Raw genomic sequence first — 23,799 nt, 5'->3', positions numbered from 1 at the left:
GCAGCAGGCCCAGTGGCTCCCCTCGGCACCCCCTTCCCTCGAATGGTGGGGTGTCACAGGAGGCCGGAGTACTGGCACTGTCACCCTGCATCAGCAGTGTCCACCTGAGATCCACGGGTTTCTAGTTCTCATTCCAACTCAGGTCATTATGATGCAATTGGCGCCATTGATAGGGGAAACTGTGGTGGTGGAACTCTCAGGGCCGTGAATCTCCAGGACCAGGGAGACCTGGACACCACAGCTCTACATTAGTATCCCCACCAGCTGTATTAGGGGAATTAGTATTCCCCAGTGTTGAGGCCAGTTTTATACTACATGGGTTCAAATTGACCAAAATACATCCTTCGACCTCATAGCTGTTCCAGACTCTTAATTGGTTTGGTTATTCTCTACAAATATTCAGATCTGGGGGACCTTCCACCAGCTATGCATTTATGCATCATCTAGTTTTAGTATAAAGCATTAAAATAACTGTGGTTGGGCTTTACACTATTGCTAATATAAAATCAGCTACAAGTAGCTGTTGCTACCACTCGGTGGAGGCGATCCAAACCTACTCTGTACTTCTGTCTGCAGAACCCAGAAACTTCTGAGACTACCAAAGCTACTTTCTGAAAGAATTATGTATTCTGCCAGTGTTCTATCTGTGTTCTGACAGCAGTTTTGTATTGATTCACAGTTTTGTATTGATCCCAAACCAATTTTTTTTTACTGGTATCCTGTATTTTTTTGCAGACAGTTATTTTTCACTTCGCTCATGAATCCCCAGCACTTGGTTTATGTTCCTTTTGCTCTTCTCTATCCGTGTTTTGCTCTGATTGTATCTCAGGCACGTTTTCAGGAAGTACTAGCTCCTGCTACAGTATTGTTTCTTCAGCTGTTGTTTCTTTACATAAGAGAATGTTTGTCAGATTGCAGAGTGTCACATGCACAGCGCCCTAGCTGTACTAAGTACTGTCTTTCGTTTTGTGAATGTTTAATAATCTGAACATTGTCTGCGTGTATTAACACTTCAGATGTGGTCAAACTGGCGATACTGAGTTCTTGTGTTCTTTGCACACATCAAAGAACTGAGACTGAGGCGAATTAACTGTCATGAGTTGCCAGAGGGAAAATCCGAATTTATATCTGTTTTCCTAATTTCTGTGGAGTCTTTTTGCATGCGAATTTTCTTTCCTGTTTACAACGTGTAAATACCGTATATTGGGAACATCATATTAAAACAACCCTCAATCGCTACATGCTAACGATATATGTGTTTGCCTTGGACACAGTACAGCAGGTTATGTATTGGGATGTGTGAGGTATTGATCGAAAAATTTTGGCATTTGCTCAGCCACGTGCATGTATTGTCCATGACGTTTAAGAGTTCAGTTAATATGTGAGATTCCTTGAAAACGAGTAACCGCTAGAGGACGCGGTTACACTGAAAATGCAGTGCCGCGCCTGACAACGTCAATTACGGTTGAGTTGATCTAGACTAGAGGCAGGAGAGTTCATTGCCAATTGTGCAAGAACTTGATTCAACAAAGAAAAGCACGAATCAAAGCAGGCTTATGTGCGGATCCCCATCTGCTCACGTGTGATGTTTTGTTTATGTTACAGTAAAGCATGAACTCTGGAGCTTATCAGTAAAGCTTATGTATAGCAAAATAAACGGTTGGCCACATTGCTGCACGGTAGCTCTTGAAATTTAACGAAACGCATCTTATTTAATGGTAAAGGTAAAACGAATATCCCATTTTGCTGTGAAGGCAATGAAATTACAGCATTATGAAACATTAACATAGGATGCTCGTGGAACAGTTTTTATGGACTTTGTATTTTCTTGGGTTTCTGACATAGACAGAAGAAATAGATAAAAAAAAATCATATGCCTAGAGCCTTTTGGTCATTGGAGTACCAGAAAATTAACAGGACCTCGGTTCAATCGATTTTAAATTGTCTTAAGACTACCAAATAAAACATTATTGTTTTTCTCTTTTTCTGTATGGCTTGCTATGATAATAGCTTAGTTAATAGTTTCATGGGTTCCTTGGAATTGTTGCAGGTTTTGTAATTTTATACATTTTATGTTGTTTTCATAGTCCATGGAAATGATCGTACAGAATATTTTCACAGTCAATCAGAACTTACCCTTGGAAGTTTTCTATTAAACAAAAATCCATCAAAAAGTCCAAATAAACAACTATTGCGTGTAAATTCATGAGAAAATTACATTTTGTGCATAGCAGACACTCGTATCCAGTGTAACTTACTAGCCATTTATATAAAGTGGGTATGTAATGAAGTCATTAAAGTTAAGTAGCTTGTGGGTTCAATAACAGGGGCTCCCCAGGATCTGAGCCTACACCCTATGGGTATAAGCCAAGCTCACTTCTCCATTACAATACTTTCATTATCAGTGTTGCCAGTGCTCCTTGTACTTTACTCAACTAATGATTTTAAGCAAAAGCTAGTGTAACTTACAAAAATGAATATCATTGTGTGAGAGATGAAAAGATGTGCCTTATAATTAATTTTGTTAGCTGAAGCAAATGACAAATTGCCCTCTAGATTGTTTGAGCCTTAGGCTTTAAAAGCTCACTCTTAAATCTTATCATAAAAGTTCTGGCTTGTATGTGCTGACAGTTTACTTAAATCCTCAGTGTAAATAATCAACGTATATTACTGTATATGTTTTCTGTTGGACAAGCATATGTATGTCCTATCTGTATTTGCATATTTTGTTTTCTGGGAAAGCTCGTTTGGCTGCCACCCACTAAAGTAAAAAAAAAAAACAAAAATAAACAGTCTCTGTCATCACTCAGCAGTTAATAACTTTACATTAAAAGGTCAACCGGTTGCTTTTTTGACTTCAAGAATGTCCCTGAAGGTGAACACCGGTACTTTGTGTGTATGTAAACATTTATGAATGAACATGAAATGGTATTAAAACATTCTCCCAAAACAAATATTCATACAGCTTATGTTTTATGGAAACATCACAAGAACACAAAACTGAATTCCAAAAATTATGCCAAAATCACTAATGTATTTTGCATTATATAAAATACAAAATTTAAAGACATAGGTAAAGCTCTAAGGTGCAACTCTGTCTCAGAGAGCAAGTCAGCCATCAATGGTTGTATTCTTGGTTGTGACGTTGGATGGAATATATGTATAAAAAGTTGATTTGATATGTTTTCCCTGCTCCCGCAACAATGGATCTTAAAATGACCTTTATTTAAAAAAAAAAAACTTGCATGCAATGCAAAATATGTGTTGAGTATTTTTGTTTTTCATATCTGAAAGTCAGCCATTAACACTGTGTGGCCTGCAATTTTTAAGGTACCACAAAGCACTCTGGGATTGAAACTGGCAAATCGTTCCCATACTGTAGCTCGTTATGAGCTTCTCCCCAAAGTGCATATTTGCGTTCACGCTTGCAGCTGTGAGCCGGCACAGGCCGGTGCAGACCAGTATTTTTTTGGCAGTCTGTATGCTCTTAACGTGACTCCGCCTTTGGTGTCTTGTGGGGGTGAGGCCCATGGCTGTGAGTCTGCGCATGTGCTTAAGTACACAGTTTAACAATAAAGCTCACGTTCTGAGAGGGGTTCGGGCAAAGGATATTAAAGAGTTCAATTGCCTATCAGGCTACTCTCAGCAAAAAGGAAACCACCGATGTGTTTTAAAGTGTAATATTTTGTTACATGTCAACATCCAGCATTTCTCTCATCAAAATGCATAGTAATATGATTGCAATCAAATTTAACAATATTAGTCAGCGGCAATTCTGTTCAGTTCCATCACTGTCCACCATCTTGAAACATCCTATAGTGTTGGGACGCAAACAGCAACTGCTTTAAAACATTTAGAAGGTGTCCATTCTGGTGAGCCAGTCCTGGCAGCTCCACTTATTGTTTGTTGCTAATGTTAGCCTCTGCTGTTTATCTGAGCTCAAATCAAAGGTCCAGCTGGGGACTTCTTTGCTCTCAAGCACAACTAGCAAGTGATCATATGAAACTCCTCTGCTTTTATCTCAACCTATCAGGAACAATCTGCTTCCACAGCCAGAGGAAGAGAAAACGCATCCCTCTTAGCACGTAGTCTCCCTGCCCTCACTTTCCGACCCCTTCAAATCATCCACAGTTCTCCTGCCCAACTGGTATTCACCTTCACCTATTATGCCACCCTGCTCCTTATCTCATATTACTAGCTACCAGTTGCAGCTCGCATACATTTCAAAACTCTATTACTGTCACAGTATGCCCTCAGCTGCACTGCCCCTACATGCCTCAAAGCCGTCATCTCCAAACCTCAGTCTGCACCCTGCACTCCTCCTCAAACCTCTACTGTTTGCAATTTCATGTTAACATAAACCACATCTGGAAAATGTGTGACTGGTGTGATCTCGCTCTTTTGTAATGGAAAATAAAAAATGCATGTGTAGTCCTGCCTTTGTTTTAGAAAAAAAAAAAAGAAAACGACACAATTTTTTGGACGGTCAGTTCTCTAATTCATACCATGGGGTTATGTGTTTCTAAACACATGTGCTGTTGTGGATTTGTTTGTCTGAAACTCAGGTTCAGAGGAAGAAAATGGCAGTAGACTGCAACTGAAATTAAACGCCATCTCATCTTCAAAGAATATTGTCCTATTTATACAAGTCCATTTGTGTTTCAGCCGCTCTCTGTGTAAATGATGTTTGTAATTGTTTTATATTTGTTAATATTATTTGAATATCCAAACTTATTTTAAACTTGATTAAACCTTTTATTAAACTTCATTTAACCAATGTTCAGCGTTAATTTTCGAACACTCACTGACTTCTATAATTTGCAAAATTATGAAATCCACGCAAATGTAGTCCATGCAAATGCAGATGGCAGCCGATGTATTTCTCTTTTTTCCAAACATGATGTTGGCAGGGAAAGGGAGGTGATGTTAGTGAAGCTAAGTGGGTTCAAGTACAGGTGGGTTCTCTGGTCAGGCTGAGTTTCCATAGTACTGTAATAGAATTATTAGGATATCACCCTACCCTAAAACAGCAAGGCTAATAATATAAAACTGTCTATCTAAGGGTCTTTGTGCTACTAGAACACTTATTTCTAGAACACTTATTTCTTGAATTTATTTGTATTTAATTATACTCCTTAAATAAATACATCATGTAAGCTCAGAACAGTTGAGCAAGTTGAATGTTATTGTTTCAGGGCCAACAACAATACATATCCATAAATTATTTCATGAAGCCATCATGGTCAATTGGGGAAGTGATGTCAATGTCAGGATAACACTGTAGGTAGAAATACTGTTGTCTACAAGACAATCTGTTAACCTCCTGTAAAATGGCACCTTTGACATGATTTCTCATTCAGACATCGCCTGACAGTTTCCAATGCCATATTAACTGTCTTCTTAAGTTGCTTGTCTTGTGAGATACATGCTTCTCTATGTGATACATTTATCAGTGCTGTTATATATAAGGACACAATGAACAGGGCAGCCTGTGGAGCAGTATTACCTTACCATGGGACTTTTTAAACTGTGTTACCTTTTCAACAATTTCATTTACTTCAACTGGGGGGGGGGGGGGGGGGGTGATAAACAAACAAAGAAAAAAGGTTTTCAAGGATTTATTGCGATATCTGATGCCTATGAATGATGAATGTAAAAGTTGCCGATCATTGTATGAGGGAGTCTGCAGGTAATTTCAGGGTGTCTTCAATGCACTGTAGGTTTATAGTCCACACCAGCAGGTTTTCAGATCTCCCAGGTTTTCAGATCTCCCTGTCAAAATAGTATTTATCATAAAAAGGTCTGATTGTATAAAACAATGTTGATTACAAGGACTTGGGACCAGTTTTGTTTATAATATGAGAACATAACATAAAAAGTAGATCAGATAAATCAGAGGGTTTATTTTGTGTTGTAGGATTGAATGTGCCTGTCTGTCCTTCCTCCTCTGTTTTAAGATCCTCTCATTTCTGTCCTTCTTCTCCCTTTCTCTCTTTTCTCTCTTCTTTTTTTCATGGATCACACACTGTATCCTTTTCATTGTTGGCAGTGTTCTTCATAGTTGCTTTAAATATAACAACTCTAAAAAGCAAATTGAAATATGAACAATGGCTCTGTATTTTGTTGTTCTGCTGATGTAATTAGTGTAATTATATACCCAATTATGTCTTCCAGGCAAAACGTGGCAATGGGACACAAACTATGCCATGCAAACTGATAACAGGGAGGTGTGTTCTTTATTTTCAATTTCATATGAAGCCACATCAAATGAAGTTTATCCAGTTCCAGTACAAATAACCACAAAACAATTATTTCGGATGCCATTTGTGGTGCTGTATGTCATTGTTCCGTTTTGCCTCAACTGCAGCAGCTAGTGAATGTAAACACCTGCAAATCCGTCTGCGTATCAGCGCTGCTTTTCGCTGATTTGATTAACGGCTAAAATCTCATAAGAGGTGGGGGTCTGGAGCAGAAATAGTCCCCGAAAAATAAAAGTGTAATTACGATGTCTGGAGGCCTTCTTTCCTTTCTTCTGTTCTCCATCCAGAAATTAGGCAGCTGTTTAAAAGCAATCAAGATCCAAAAGAAAGTCAAAAGCCTCTTTGTTGCAGAGCTCTATCACTGGTCTGAGCTGTTAGTCTGGAAAAAACCTTTAAACAATGCAAACAGTGTGGTATTTATCCTCTCAACACTTGTTCAGGTACATTGCCCACAGCTATAGAGCATCAGTGTAAGTGCCAATAACAAGCACAAATTTAGGAGGTAATAGACATGACAATCACATTACGGGCACGTTCAATGGAAATTATACCATATATGACGTTTGACTAAGGATTTGCAAGATGGAGAAGATTCTGAAAAAAATGAATTGCTCTTTGTTTAAAATGTTATATAATCTAAAATCAAACAAAAGAAGTATTGAGAGCCTATAGCCCTGACAGATTGACCTACTGTCTGTGATAAGTTAACACTGTCATGTTGCCACTCAACATGAAATGCATTTGGCTGAACATATTTTTCATTTAACAGCATGTATTATAATTGCTGCATGAGTTATTCCACTACAGAGGTGTTAAAGCTCTCTACCTTGTATGATGCTTTAAATGTTATCATCCAATATGTAATATTTTAAAATATTAAACCAGAAAGATTCTTTAAGGAGCTAAAATATATTGAAGAACTGTAAGTGTTAGTTGTATCATACATTCAGTGTTATATGGGTCACTGAACAATATATGTCTTAATTTCAAAAGTACAGTAGTATGTGCTATTGGTTTTGGTTACTTGTTGCCCTGAACATTATCCTGTTGTATGTATTTCATTTCAGTAATTTTGTTCTCAGTGAATCCTGCTGTTATGCAAACTGCGTGGTATCTGCATGATGTTCTTCTCATTGGTCAGATGCATCATTCTCACGGTCTTACAGCCGCAGAGTGCCCTCAGCATAACATGGACGACAGGGGTGCCCAGAAAAACTAAATTCCGTACACTGCAATAAGGCTTTTAACTCTGTTATGAAATTTCTGTTTACCATAAAGTTCTGTAAGATGGATGGAAACCAATTTACACTGTTACTCTAAAACTTGTTGATAGCTAGACAGAAATTACACTGTGGTTACACACACATTTTTCCCCAAGGAGACAGTCCCTAAAGTGGGTAAACATGGTAATTCGTGGTAACTAAACTCTGCACACACGTTTGCTCTCCAGCAAATGCATTCACATTAACAGCAGACTAATTGGTAAACACGTCTAAGCACAGAGTTCAGTGCAGTGCTTAGTTATTTGAGTAAGGAATTTTAACAGGTCAATGCATTTTTGATTTTTCAAAAATGCATTGATTTGGTTAATTTCAGTGACCACCAAACTCTATGATACTATGTGAGAAATAAATGAAGAGGTAACATTCACTTACATTTGTCACTCAAACTTAAGGACAAAGGCTGCCGCAGTTATATTGAATCTGGGCCTTAATATAAAGAGGGACCAATGGCTGAAGTGTCCATTCCGCTCTTAACCAGTAGAGGGACGCCAGCCCCTGAAACTGCAGAAGCTGCTTCTGTTGCTTCTACCTGTTATGTACCACTTTGATAATCCAATTTGTTTCTCATCTCCGAAAAACCTTTCAATTTTGCTTGAACTCGGATACTTTTTTGCTGCTATTTTGAATCATGCATGTATTTTCTAAGTAGACAGTTGTTGTTGTTTTGCCACAGATTACTGGCCATTTCATGTTCTGCCTGTTTGTGGTGCCTTTTTTAAAAGCCTCTTAGATCTGAACTGTGCGTGGGAGAAGAGAGATGGAGAAGATGGAGGTGAGGAAGAGAAGAGAGAAGTACGGTTCCTGCTCTCAAACAGCCTGAGAGCAGAACGGTGATAATTAGGCGCGGCAACAGGGATCAAAGCGAGCTGTCATCTATGAAATATGCAAATTCTTGGTTGTCCTGTCATCGAGAGAAAGAGAAATCAAACATACTGCACCTGACAGCCAGAGTGAGTCCTAGACAGGCCAATGCTGCTGAACCCCTGAGCAAGGATTTGCAACAACGTGGATCCAAATATTTAAATGAGTAAACATAAGAATGAAAGAACATTCAAATTATGAGAACAGGTCACTACGCTCAGCTAAGCTTGTCATTTTAGCCTCGTGTGTACTAATGATGATATACCTCATTAGACCTTTCTTTTACAATTTTAAAATTTCCTTTCAACCCAAGGGGTAGCTATTACTTTTGTTTGAGTGCATGCGTGTGTGTGTGTCCAAGATAAAGATGCTTGCTTGGAATGGAGTAAATGACAGAATGGAATGTCTGCTTACACAATCAATACCCACACAACTTCCAAGCGACGGAATGATGGATAGACAGATCACCAGCACGCCCATATCCATTTTCCTGCCGTTTGTCACCTGAAGGTTTATGGCATGAATCATTTATAAACAAAAGACTGAAAGAATAAAAACTGTGCCAATAAGAAGCATTGTACTGCAGTTCATAAACTCTGGGAAGGGTTTAATGGGTATGAGTCATATGCACATCTTTATTAAAGTTGAACATTATGAATTCTCTCAAAGAGAAATCCACAATAAATTTACATTTTAAATTATAAGCAGGGAGCAAACACAGAGGGTCAAGCTCCGGCATGTGCAGTTATGTGTATGTGGGTTTGCGTTTGTACATGTACGTGCACCCCACGTATGCGTGCATACGTGCATGCATTTTGTGAAGGTGTCTCACGTTACATGTTTAAGAGAACTGTGTGTACATCAGAGAGTGAAGAAAAAGTTTTTCAGACTTCACAATGGAATTGTTATCATCGTCAGCTGTGTTATTAAAACATGGCTACACAAAAAAAGTGATTGACACCTACTGAGAAACACATCTGTATTATTAAGGAGGCTGCTTTACCTTCAGATGAGGATAAGTAATTGCGAACGTGTGAGAAAAAAAAAATAGCAGGCGTTTTTAAAAAATGATTCAGTGCAATCTCCCACCTTGTGTTTGGTCAACGCTCAACTGATAATACAATTGATCTGAAGTCAAGGCTGACTCTGCGCGGGCGTCAAAAGGAGGGTGTCGGACTCACACATCACCAACAGACGGCGCCAATGACACTATTGGGTGGTACTCGGCTAGTGCGCCGTCTCTCTCCAGCTCATAATTCAGCTCATCGAGGCTGCTTATACAAGGTCCGTTCGTGTCTTGAGAGAACTTCGCCTCGCTCTCTGTGTTAATTCCGAAAAAAAAGTCATTTTGCGTTCATAAGTCAAGGAATAACCGTACAAGTGCCTGTCCTTCAAATCCATCTTTTTTCCCCAAAATTGAAGAATCTTGGGGTTGCCTCTCGCGTTTTGCGCAATGAACACAATGTAACCATGTCGACCAAATAACCGCCTCATAGATGAAGGATTAATTAAGGAACTTTTAACTAAGCAAGGAGAAGGAAAATAAGATGGGCAAACTCCAATCAAAACACGGTAAGATATGCAAGCGATTACATTTGTGTCAATTTGCTAGTATGGGTTAAAATCGACTAGGGGTATTTAAACGAATTGCTGCGGTTAAATTTGAAATAATGCCTTCCAATCTTTCTTTCCGTGCGTCCCTGGAACCAGCTTGTAAACGCAGAGAAAATCCCGAAGGTGAGAATAATTGTCTCTATCATTCCTAGATTTAAAGGTGAATTTTCATAGAAAGTTATCGTCTTATAGTCGATGGACGTTTGTTGGTTCTTTCTCCGTTCTCCAGGAGGCAGTTTTGTTGTAAACGCGTACATCTCTCGGAGAGGGGTGGACGAGTGCGAGAGGTATGGAGCACCGGAGTACAAACTGAAAGACAGACAGGTAAGGTGACAGATTTGTTTTACAGAAATTAAAGTAGGTTTTCAAATGAAAATAAAAACGAAGGTGACTCAAAGACAGTGTTGGGATACACAGGGTCGATTTTGCAGCATATTCGCACAAATTTATGATTGTTTTTATGGCTTTTTACGAGTGTGTCACAGCCTTGTTAGAGTAAATTGAAAGTACCGTGAGAATGGGATGGTCCTGTGGCTATCAAACATGTGATAAATTAACACAATAAATTGCAATAAACATCAGAGCGGACTGTAGTCTCTAGATCCATTACCAATGGTAAACTATTGCAACTAACTGTTTCACGTGCACCGTTCCTTGAGGATACGGAACGTAGACCACCTTCTTGCGGACGAGAATAAATTAATCCCAGTAATGCAGTAGTGATCTTTACATATATTACCAGAATATCCATGGAGGTTATGGTGGTACATTTGAGTCGCAATTGAAATCGGTTTGGCGACGCTGAGAGACCAGAGACCACGTTCCGCTGTTACCTTCGTGGCTGTTTGAATTTGGTATGCATATTTTGTTTCTTGGCAGTTAGTAGTTTACAGTGTTCTTCATCAGATCACCCTTTCCTAATGGGTTACTACCATTTCACCGTATTGCAACAGGATCGTGAAGTTTGACGTGTTTCAAAAATGTGTTAAAGGAAGCATTGTTTTCAAATCTGCTGTGGTTGCCATGCAGTCAGAGTGCTCCACGGTGACATATCAAACGCCGTGTGAAACTGAAGATTGTTGTTCCTGCTGTCACCGTTGGCAGCTTGTCAAGTTGCTGTTATTCCAATATGTGATGGTAAAGCTGCCACAACTGTGAATCCACCCTCTTTAATGGGGAAGTAGTTGTAGTTGGCAGTGTGGCACACAACAATACATGACTATCAGGGTTAAATCAGTGGCTCTGCTGGACTTTGGATGAGTGAGTGTCGATGTTGCCGCTGCCGCTGGGCTCACAAGATTCTGTGCTCCCTCTTATTCAGTGCTCCCCCTATGAAAGCTTCTACCCGCTAGGCAGCTCTCAATGATAAAACATTACATCACCACAATTACAGTGTCATGTTGAAAGGCTTAGACTTCAGCTTTCACAGAGAAACATGCCTATGTATGAGACCTGTTGGGGGGGGTTGGTGTGGGCTGGGGTGGTCAGGTTCCTTTGAGTGGATGGCTGCAGGTGGAAGAAGGGTTTAAATTTTTTAATAAACAATTCTCCATTCCATCCACTGATAACAAATGAAGAAGAGACTTTATTCACATCAGAGGACATTTTCCCACCCTCCCACAGGGCTGAACATTTGCACATAGTATGTAATTCGTTGGAAGGGGGGCAGTGTCATATTTTTGATTGTATTTGATTTAATTTTTATTGGTTAGGGAATGTATTACAACCTCATTCACACTCAGATCAGAGCTGAGCAGATTCTGTTTTGAAACTAATCCAGTCTGTGAAAAGAGTCTTTCACTCCGGTTTCTTGAATTGGAATAATTTGCAAAACATGGAATGGAGAGAGGTTACGATTTGTGAAGTTTACATGGGAGAAGATGAAAGCTTACTCAATGCTAATCATCCTGAATGCGATTTAGATTTTGTTTTGTGTTATTTATAAGTGTGCCAGTAAAAATAACAAACACCCATCTGTAGTTTTTTGTTTGCATCTAGCGTGGTAGCATTAACCTTTGTGTAGGTCATTTTTATCTTTTTTGCAACAAAATTTTCATGTGAAGTACACAACGTTTACAAGGGTAAACACAATTAAGTAAAAAGGAATCAGAGTTTGTTGGCACTGGTCATATATACCTGTAAATTGAAATTGCTGTTTGCCCAGGTGGAATAGTGCTAGCCCAGATTATCCTGTGGCACAGCAAAAGCAGAATTTTGAACAGCATTAAATAAAAAAATAGCTAAATGATTTGTGCAAGATTTGTATTTGGTACTGATGAATCAACAAGTTAATTATACATCAAAAATAGATAAAAAAAATCAATGAAAGACAGTAGAAAAGAAGTATGTAAAATGGTAACTAGTGTGTGCAAATGAGCGTTGTCCTCACGCTTGCACAGAGTGACTGGGCATATTGCCCTCTCCTGTGGATAAACACATGATATACTGGCGGATGGAACGGAACACTTCAAAAGCTAAAATGTGTTTGATTGCAAAATTTTGGCAGCAACAGAAAAATCTTGCACTTTTCCATGAGTGGATGGCCTGCATCTCTCTTCTCTTTGTTCTGACAACAGATTCTATATTTGAAAAGTACAATTACCTGTGATTTCTCTGCCCTGCAAAAAATTGTGTATTTTTAATGTTAGTGCAGTCAGTCAGTTAGTGCTGAAATCTCAATGTGTCCAGTATGTCTCAGTCATAGGTCCCTTGACAGTTTGTGTTTGTCTTATGTTTCCTTCAGTGTTTATCATGCTCCCTTTTCTTCTAAAACCTTAGAAAGTGTAAGCAATGCCAGGCTTTTCCCAGGATGCAAAACAGAACCTTAGACTCACAATCCTCTAATGATGGAATTCTGTGGGACAATCCCTGGGTGACTCCAGTGCGTCTGAGTCACCATTGTCCTGGAGATTAATTCTGCTTAATGTCCACAAATGACCACGTTTATGAACAACCATGAGTAGGATCTAGTGACACAAAGCATGGGTTGTCTCTACTAGAGGAGTCAGGCATTGTTAGTGGCCATGCTGGTGATTAGGTGTGAAATAGCCGTGAGTGGGCCACCGATCCTAATCCCAAATTCTCTTGAGAACAACATTGTTCATCTGGTCAAGCAGCACAACTGTGGCACCGGTGGTGAAGTTATTTCATAGTTCTCAAAATAGCACTGCGTACCTTTATTCCGAAATGTAGGCTTTTGCAATGTCCATGACTTAGACTTGAAGTGCAGAAAAAATAAGGCAGAAATAGCTCACCTATCCAACACCCAACTCCCTGTCTCCCAGCACAGGAATGCATTATCTAGTGCAGCTGATAATGCATCAGACAGAGAGAGAGACAGCGAGAATGAGTGAGTAAGTGAGTGTGTGTGAAAAAGAGAGACAGAAAGAGAGATTGATTTCATTTCTTACTTTATTTGCCTTACAGCATCGTCTGGGTTATATCTACACAAATACAATGTACAGTCTATACGCTGAGAAACTTTAGGGAACTAGAGCCAGAGGCAGAGGTGGTAATTAGAGCCTTTCCAGTAGATGTCTTTTTGACATATAACTGTGATTATTTCCCTACCTTACGGCTATTGTAATGAAAAAATACTATATTAGTAGTTGGAATAGGATTTTTAAGTTGTAACTCACTATATTTTGTTACTGTAGCTCTTTACTGTGCAACAAGCTCTCCCTTGCTATTTTTGGTGTTGTCGCATCAGGATCCTGTTTAAAGTGATTTATTGTGATGTCTAAAAACAACCAGGTTTTCAAGACACATTTGTTTCTTGGTTTTATTTGGTCAGGGGGGTCAGTGCCTGCAACTGGATTCCCTTCTCATATCTCATAAACGATGATGATGATGATTAGTGTTGATGATGGTGGGAGTTGATAATGGGAGGGCATAGCCTTTTGTTTGTCTTGACCAAATTAAGAACACAGCAACTCCTTTCCTGTAATAATTGTTAGTGTTACAGTATGATGTGCGTTTTTAATAATTTCATATTTGAATATCCTGTGGTTCCCTAGGTTGAATATTTGAACAATAAGAGGGCCACTTTTCCCCTGATCCCTGTATGGAATTCCAGTTCTTTCTATAATTCATGACTCAGTGCAAAGAAAACTGCAACAGGTCATACAGTCAGACAGGACAATAAAAATATTAATGAATTATTTATTTCATGAAAGGCTCTGTGTCTTTCCTTCATGAATGTTGATCAGACAGAAAAAAATCTTATGGGGTGGCAGTGTAGCATAGTGGTAAGGAGCAGGGCTCGTAACTGAAAGATTGCTGGTCTGATTCCCCACTGGGGTATTGCTGCTGTACCCTTGGGCAAGGTGCTTAACCCAGAATTTCCTCAGTAAATAGATGGACAGCATGTAAAACTAGTAAATGTAAGTCACTCTAGATAAGACCATTGCTAAATTGCAATAATTTAAAGTACTGTAATACCTATGCAAGCTTATTAGTGAGTTATTAATGAGTGATCTCAGGGTTGAATTTTCCAGTTATTGAATATTTAGTCTTGTGTTTATCTGTACGCCAGAGCTAGACAGCACATGTATGATTAGAAAATTGTAGCTGTTTTCCTTGCAAGTAGCTCAAGGAAGATAGTCCAGTGCTATTTTTAGACTCAGGAGAATTGCACATACAAGGAAATATGTTGATGAAACAAAGTTAAGCAACCCATAAACAGCAAAGAGGCAGAGGCTGTCAAGATACACACTAAAAGAGCTGGATGTATAATAAAATGTAATGATTATAGCACTGTTTGTCAGTGAGAGTGCTGTAAGTATGAGGTAGAACACTGCGATAATGTTAATGGTAATGTCCTGTTAGGTGTTGCGATGGCTAAAGGCTTTGTAGTTACAATGAATTGCCTCCTCAGTCTCAAGAGCCTCAGCAGAAAAGTCAACAAACTGAGAGGTCAACTCTTGATTGAGAGGTCATCATTATTTTGCACTGTCTGTGACTTGGGCAAAGACTCTCAGCCATTTTTAATTTAAGGCTTGATATGTTTCTCAGCTTTCAAACTTAACCATATTTTTATTTTGACCAACCTGCAAATGAACACCCGTTTTCAGTTTTTTTTTTCTCATTAGACGAACATTTGAGCCCATTGGTGTGGTGTTTCCTCAATATAATATACTTGCATGAGGTTGTTTGTACCTAATCTGTAAAGCAGTCAATTTAAAGTCAGTGACTGCCATCTCATTACATGGAGGTCTGTAGCAGATGGGCAACATGCGTGTGCTGCAAATGGCTGGTAGTAATTATATAAACTGCGTCATGAGAAAGAACAATGAGTGGCTGCTTGGGACCCAAAGCGTTAATGGTCTGAAGGCTGTCAAAGTCCAAACCCCAAAGGACTTAACATGCTATTCTCTGGTGTGCTTACTCTGTGAAAGCCAAAGAGTATTTCTGCCTTCCCTCCAAGGTCAGGCTTCCTCCTTATCTCAGTCCACTTGATAATCACAGTAGATGTTTTACGACACGGGCAAATCTTTGAAATAAAAAAAATGTAGTGTAGTTGTATAAGCTAATTTCATAATAATGGAAATAACTTGTGGCCTGGAGGCTTCAGTAAGAAAAAAAGGGCAGCAGAGCAGTCTCATCCAGTGTTTGGTTACTATCCAGAGCTGTTGAACATAATGTCTATGGCATGTTGCTGGTGCCCAGTCTGAGATGCATATTCCATCATTGGGATAATGAACAGGACCTGAGGAGTTTGAGACAGACGTGGCAGCTTGAGCTGGAGGAAGAGTTACGGGAACAGGACAGATGTCTCCAGACTGGGAAAAGGAGGTTCCTGTGTTTGGCTGCCCCCCTCCCCTCCACCCCCACCCCTCTCCAGTTGTCAGGGAGTCTAGGTAGAAGGGGAATCTGGGATTCCTGAGCTGTCTGGCTCCTACTTCAAAGAAGTGAGTGGTGAGTTATTAGAGGTCTCTGATATCTCTGGAGCCATAGTGCTCTGCTCCCATCACTCTGTCCTCCACAGGGGTGGGGTTGTAAAAATATGCAATATTCAAGAAGGATAGGGAGAGACCGTGTCAGTATCTGAGCCTTTGAGGGGTCATTTTATTTAAGGAGAACTTAAGGGGCTGGCGTGTTTATTTGTTTAAAAAGAAGTGTGAGATTTGAAGAGAACGTTTATATGATCATTCAAAACTAGATAGATACACACACACACACAAACATATATGTTAGCTTGCTTTTAGCTACATTGCTTTGTATTTTGACACACACAATTCTACTAGTCATCTGTTTACACTGTTTATTAGATAACTGTCAATGCAGTACTAAATAGAATTGTACTATCCCTGATCTGAAATGACCATGACTTTGCTTTGAGTGTTGGGCTGTTTAGCTTCATAACAAAAGTGAATTTCCATTGTTTGCAATTGTATGAATTACAATTGAGTTAATTAAACATATAAAACTACAGCAGATTTTCCAAAGCTTTGAAAAAGTATGCTCCATAGAAGGTTGGGATTCTAAACACTTTCATCTGTACCCAGAGTAATCAAATCCCAGTGAGCAAAAACTGTAAGTTAATGTGTGCATGGGTTTGGTCTATGTTTTGGTTCTCCACTTTTTTCCAACAAGCCCAGAGGCGTTCTTTCACCAGTGTGACGTCACAGTCCCCTGTGCTTAACACCACATCCCATGGCCACAGACACAGTGTCCTAGTTAGGACTCTGTTTAAAAAATCTAGGTGTGTTTTTGTGACTCAGCAGGATAAGTTGGTCTTGGCTGCTGAAGGAGAGGTGATTCTGATGGATCACCGCAGGTGTTTCATCCACACCTGTTTTAGCACCTTGCACCTGGTGGAAACATCTACAGAGGTGTGTCAGAAATGACAGATGGGTTTGAAAACCTCTCTGATGGATCGGGAATATGGAAAATGTGTGAGTGTCTGCTTGACCACTGCATAATTCTCCTCTGGAGTGATCAATCATCAGAGTGTAAGGACCGCACAGACATGAGTTATTATTCATTACACAGTCATCACGCAGTCCCTTCTCAAGATGCACATTTTATATACATGCTTTTTACTTTTTGCAAATTTTCTTATTCTCATGTTAATCTGACTGGTTTTATACTTGTTTGCAGTAGTGAGTACACAACGTCTCCCCGACAGACAAATGGAACTTTGTTGCTGGTTTTCAAAATTCACTGCCTCAAGTAATTACAGGCTACTTTGAGATATCAACATTATCTTTGTTTATAGCTATCCCAACACTAGCTCTGCTCATAGGGAGTATCGTACCACTTTCAAGTGAAGCAACTCACAGAGCAACTTCCTTAAAGCACCACACTGCCGAGAATCATTTGCTTACCAGAAAGTATTTCCAGAATTAGTAAATGAAGGAACTGGACAGTGCCTTCCAAGGACTACAGTTTTCTGTTGTAAGAATTCTGTATGAGGTTAAAAAAAGCTGACCTGTTTCCAAACATCCTCATCAAATCAAATAAAAATGTATTTCACAAGAGTGCTGTAGTCCTTGGAAGCTGCTGTCCAACCCCCTCACTTAGAAATCAATCCAAGACAAGGCCCTTAAACTGAAAGAAAAAGGCCCCCACGTATCAGGATCAGGACTTCATATTACAAAAATTGTTAGAGTTCCTAAGTATATTTTAGGGCAATTTTCTGCTGATTTATTGCAGAAAATATAAAGTGGTTGTTCTTATAATTATGTAACACCTTGAAAAATAATTGTTGGTTTATTTTACGATATGATTTTAGTGGTGTAAATGAGAACCGTAACGTAACATGCATCATTTTCACAAACACAGCTGGATTCATGGGTCTTTCTCAATAGTCAGTAGGTATTATCTCACCCTCTTTTCTAACGGACTTTTGCTCCATATCTCAGTATTCTACATTGTTTGCTAAGCTCTCTATTTTATGTAACAAAACAGGATATGGCTCTGTCCGCTTCTTCAGGGCACATTCAATTTTTCCCTTACTTCTCTAACTTGAATGGAACGTTTTGATTGGACCTTCCTTCCCTCTGCCAGATCTGAACATCTTTAACTGGGAATGTACCTAAATATGCCGGAAAAGGTTGGTTTGGAAAAGGGGCAAAGCATATGTGCTGTACAGTGTGGTGCAGACAATTGCATCTTAGTTTTCTCTGCAAACTCCACAAACAGTTTTTTTTTTTTCTCTAAAAGAGTGGCTTCCATTTCAGGATCATTCAAGGACTAATTTGTACCAGTCAGAACAGTACATGTAAATTTCATTAGTATACAGTATCACTTTCACAGCTTTCAGGGTCGGCCCCTCTCTCCCTAGGTTTTCGTAAATTCTGCTAATGAGGAATGGTGATGATGCCTATTCTGTGTAAGGATATAATGTTAGTGTATATCTCCTGTTCAGGCAGGGGGTGGGGGTGTAGAAAGCCCATTTAATGTGTACGAGCCTTTTGAAGAGACTTGGAGGCATCAGGAAATTTTTATGTTTTCTTTTTTTTTGCTGTCTTTCTTTTTCCCCCCCTCCTTTTTTGAAGCTGGCTCCACTAGAAGGAGATCTGTGAGCCTTGGTCTCTGAATGAGATGCATGTGGCTGCCGTCCAGAACAGCAGGGTCTTTCAGCACGGCCGCGGCTGACATCTGGTCCTGGTTTGTACAGCAGAAACCCTGGAGCAGAGAGAGAGCCTGTGGTGGCGAGGGGGAGTGGGGGGCTTTTTGGGGAGCCGTTTCGTGGGTGGGGGGTAGAGATGGATGGAAGGAGGTGCGGTGTACAGGCTAGATCTCCCTGTGTCCTTTCTCTTCATTCGGTTACATACTGGTCACTTAGAGATTGGCATTATGCGCCTACGAAATCGATCACTTTTCGGCCTCATGGAAAGCATTTTTAAAAGAATCCCTATGATGTGAAAATGAGACAGTTTCTTCCCTGTCCTTCTCTATTTTTCTCCCCTCACCCACCTCCTCTCCCAGTCCTTCACACCACCAGTCTTTTGCCTGTGCTATCATCAACACCTCATGGGATTAGACACTTTTGAAATCAAACTCCTGGCTTGGATATGCCTGAATGTTTATGTGTGTGTGCCTGTATGCATGTGTGTGTGTTTTCACATTGCCCGTGTTTCATGTAGAAAGACATGTTTTAACACTGCAGGCGGATTGCATGTTTATTTATTTGAGGATATTTATACTACGAGAGGGCCTTTGAAGCTGTTTGCTCACTTCTAGTGAGAGCCAGCATGGAGAGCTAGTGTGGGGGTGTGGGGTGTGGGTGAGGGGTGGTAGACCTGTGTGTGTGTGTGTGTGTGTGTGTGAAGGGGGTGGGGGGTAGGGAGTAAGGAGCTATCTGAGATGCCTTCAACCCGAGAAGATAGACCACATTTTATAGAATAAAAAAAAATCTGCACAAACTGCTGTCAAGTCTGATGTCAACTGCTGTCAGACTGCCCGCAAAGGTCAACTGTCATAACATTTTGATCACTTAGGAACCACCATGCAATATTATGACAGTGACACTATAGAGTGCTCTACTCTTCCTGACCTTTTGATTTGTATTTGTACATGGCATTGTTCAACATCACTGGTATGAAATATCAAACAAAAACCACATTGTCAATGAGAATAATGTATAACTTACAAAAGTATATTTTTATTGCTGTTAAATAATAATGCTTTCAGTCTAGTTTCAGAACAGTTTCAGCATACTGTATAACCATTGCGGACACAAAATTACACTAGATGAGTATCTGTAAATCAAAAGAACGTTTCCTAACTCTTGCTTTTTTGTTTGGTTGACTGTCAAATAACATAATGACTGATGTTTGTGTGACAATCATATAGCTTGTTCAATTCCACAGGGATCAGCCAAGCTGGCTTTAAAGTACTCATTAAATGCAAACGGAGAAGATATGTAAGCGTTTTCAACAGAATCACAATCAAAACGGAACAGAGGACTTGAAGAGATGACAGTGGCATGCCTCCACTGGATTGGAGAGTGTCCCTTTCATCTGAGAGTGTGAGTTTGACTGTGTCCTCATTACTGTCAGTTCTGAAGGAGACAGATTGTTAAGGGAGTTCAGCCTCCACCTGCTATATATAAATCTCATGTTTGTTCACCATGTGTTTATCTTTTGGAGCCTGGCAAACGAGAGACCTCTGTCATGAAGACGGTTTAAGTCAGTCTGCCTGCTTCAAGTTACGTGGATTGAAGTAGCCGGACTCACGTTAGCTGCCTAACCCTGTTTCACACCTGTTCAAGATTAATGTGATGAAGATAACTCAAGCCTGGATGGTGAAATCAAGCTTAGTGCAGATACATGTCAAAAAAACATAGCAGATATAGATCATAGATTGATGAAAGGGTGCTAAACAGAAGACTAGGAAGTAAAGCAGATACACTGTAACGAGGTATGAGTTATTACGAGTATGAGTGCTCAAAAACATGGCAGTGTGTCAAAATAAAAAAATGGCAAATGACTACCAATCACTTGGTGCAATAGTATTTAGTAATACAAGTTTAGTGATGTAAAGCATCTTTCCCAGCATCCTTGCCTGTGCCATGCTGGCTAGCAATAGTAATTTGGCCAATATTTAATTATTTAATCAATAGCATCTTTAGAGTCATTTTCTGTTTCTGTTTGACACAAACAAATGAATTTGTGTGATTTCGCAAGTAAATACAAGTGAGCAAATCCCATTCAACATTTGGTCAATCATTACCAAAATCTGGAATATGCAAAACATCTGGTCCATACCTGAATAGTGCTGAGAATCTGAAAGCAATCTGATTGAAAATTTAGGTTAGCTGACACTGAAAATGCATAGTTGTCCAACTACTTTAAATATTGGGTCTTCTCATGAATCACCTAGTTTTCACATTGCTATTGCTATATGTTGTCACTAACTGAATTAGCCTCACTAAAACAGGGTTTTCAAATTTACACTAAATTAGTAATAACTCCAGTGTTTGTCAGGTCAAAACAATATGAACTCTGTATGAATAATAGTAGATAGTAATACTTGGCCCTCATGTTACTTGTAATTGGTCTGTTGGGCCTACACCTAGCCTATCTAGCAAAATGGCAAAATGGCTAAATTGTACTTCAAAGGGCTTACAAAGTATGGAAGTTTTGGTCTTAAATGAATTGTTGTGAATTTTTAGAAAATTACAACAATTTGCATTTCAAATGAGTTAATATTTTGTTTCCCTCTCTGATCGCACTTAAATTTGAGCGTTAAATGATATCAGGTTAACGTGGACTTAGTTGCTGTTCATTTACAGTGAGGGAAAAGTGAATTCAAGTGACTGTGACGTAAGTTGGATTTCCAATTAATCAAGCTCTTACAGCTGCAAAATGCCCATCAGGTCAGTTCTCCAAGTTAAAAAGTGATACAATAAATCTGCCATTTCAGTTGCTCTTGAGTGTGACTGTCCTTTACATGTTAGCATGTTACAGAATGAAACATAAAATCATAACAATAATAATAACAACAGCAGTAATACCAGCCGTAATGTTCTGGGAAGAGAAGCGGAGAGGTTCCACTTCCCTGTATGGTTAAATTAAAATGGGCCTCTTGTGGTGGCTGCCGTGGGCAGATCTGGGAGGGTTAAGGCAGTATTGGTCCTCTGTTGCTTATTGCGAAGAGGAAAGAAAATACCTGGACCTGGAGCCTGCTGCTTAGCGTTGACATTTTTGGCTAAGTCTGCTGGATCCAGGTCTGTGTTTGATCTCGCACTCTGCCCGGCCAAGTAAAACACCGGGAGGCTCAAAGGTTATTACATTTTAGTGTGTAAGGTATGTTTCCACACAAACCCCTGTTCCCTCGTAGAAAGCTTTAGTTCTCCTCTTAGCAGACACCGTTTCACAAGCGTTAGAGCAGTCAAGGGCATATTTGATTTTTTTTTTCTTATTATGGTTATTATTGCTATTATTATAAGTGGTGCCATTAAAGCAGTGCTTTAATTGAATATGCTGTTTTAACCAAGTACTCCAAGGCAGAGGCTGATTTTGGGATTAAACCTGACCTTATGGTATAATTTAAAAAACAAATTTTGTGAATATTTAAGGTCTTTGACCCAGACAAGTTCAGAGAACCTCTCACTTGTACTTTAAGCCTAGAGAACATACTGACTAACTGTTTGTTGTGTATTGATTTACTGGTGTCTTTATCTTTGAATTGTTTATCTTGATGCTGTGATCATACATTTCAAATTTGATTTCATTTTCATTGAATGCATAATTCTACCTTGTATGATTTGAACTGCTGTATGACCTTTTCCAAATTTGTCATATATCTGAAGTAGTACATACGGTTAGGTATGACAGTGAGTGGCCTTCAAAGTGGTCGATTTGTTGGATATTCTCCTTAAAAGGGGGTCAGACAAGCTTTTTTTCCAAATAAGGTGAAGGAATTCAAGGTACTATAGATTAAGGTTCAAGTGTGCCATGAAAACGTGTGCTTTCTAATTTGAAAAAAAATTCTTAATCAGCTTGTTTGAGTTAAACAGTTCGTTTTACTTTTAGATAGATAGTGATAGATACAGTGATGTTCGACTTATTTAGCCAGATTTGTATTTTTTACTTGCTAGTATTTCATATTTTTTGTGCTTGAAACATAACTGTAGACAGTAATGCAAACTCCCTGCTCTCCTCACCCAGCACCATATGTGAACAGTGCTAATGAATGAAATGTGTGTCTCTGTCATGTGAGCTTTCTCTCCACAGTGTACTAAGCTTAATGAGGGCTTCATAACACATGGATCCATCTCTCTGGTTGTGACTTTGTGTGATAGTTGGTACAACACTGTGGTTTTTATTAAGAAGGCTGTGTCTCAAAGATAAGTCACCTCATCGTGTTCAACATGAAAACACGATGAGTCGATAAAATGAACCTGTAGACCCATAGGTAAAAAGGCAGATGTCTTTGAGATGGATGTTGTATATCCTGTACCACAAAGTGGTTTAGCAAAGGTGTCAAAGGATCCACTTAGGTGTCATTGTGGGTGGTGGCAGAGTGGGGTCGGGGGTAGGGATGGTGTTAGACCAGGTGGGGAGGAGTCATTCAGTACATTGTAGATGGGTCTAAAATCAAAAAAATCTTAGAAGATGGGCTACAACCTCCTTTGTGATGTAAATGTATGGGTCCTCATAAATCTACCACAATCACATCACCCTTAAGCCCCCCCCCCCCAACAGAGCCATTTTTCTGAGCGCCTCAGAATTTTCATGTGCACTCCACATTCCTGAGCTCAGCGTCCCGCTGGGTCTGAGCCGCCAAACACAGCCCTACGGACACCCTACACCCCAAGCTTCCTGTCTGCACGCAAAACAAACATTCCCAGTGAAAACAAAGTGGGGAGAGAAAGAGAATGGAGGGCCGGCCGATTCTCTTGTTTTGATGCAGCACTTCTGAGCCTCCCTTAAAGGCACCAGACCGTTTTGTCATGCACTGCAGTTCTAAAACCGACCCAGAAAGTTGAACAGTAGGCAAGAAAAACACATATGATGCTCGCTGCTTTGCCTGAAATCATTTTTGAGCTGAGCAGATCTCAGAAGACATCCTAAGGGGTCATCCACGCTGCAGTGCATTGTGATAGGGGTCAACTGTTGCCTTTCAAAATTAGCAGTGGAAAGTGAAGGAAACAGTTCCGTCTTTGGATCCGGCAACATTAACCAGCACTGCTGAAGAACACTCGTATTCATTCCTGTGTTTTTTTTACATGCCCAGGGTATGGTGTGTTCAGTGGCTTCACAAGGCATGGACCCATCTCTGGTTCTGTCCTTGTATAAAATGAAAACGTATTGAAGTAAATTCAGCTC

General features: G+C 39.7%; 1 protein-coding gene across 1 annotated transcript in view; it reads left to right on the top strand.

Annotated features, from left to right (window-relative positions):
- Positions 1–9,676: 9,676 nt before the first annotated feature.
- Positions 9,677–23,799, top strand: part of nkd2b (NKD inhibitor of WNT signaling pathway 2b) — a 36,989-nt gene continuing 22,866 nt past the window's right edge. Inside the window, exons 1-3 of the mRNA XM_036539214.1 lie at positions 9,677–9,976; positions 10,115–10,141; positions 10,248–10,342. Of these exons, the coding sequence (XP_036395107.1) occupies positions 9,952–9,976; positions 10,115–10,141; positions 10,248–10,342 (147 nt within the window). The 5' untranslated portion in view covers positions 9,677–9,951. The remainder of the gene's footprint in view (positions 9,977–10,114; positions 10,142–10,247; positions 10,343–23,799) is intronic.

The sequence above is a fragment of the Megalops cyprinoides genome, chromosome 10 (genome assembly GCF_013368585.1).
Source record: "Megalops cyprinoides isolate fMegCyp1 chromosome 10, fMegCyp1.pri, whole genome shotgun sequence".
Taxonomy (NCBI): domain Eukaryota; kingdom Metazoa; phylum Chordata; class Actinopteri; order Elopiformes; family Megalopidae; genus Megalops; species Megalops cyprinoides.
Note: the sequence above shows the minus strand (reverse complement) of the source record. Positions and strands in the feature narration are given on the sequence as shown.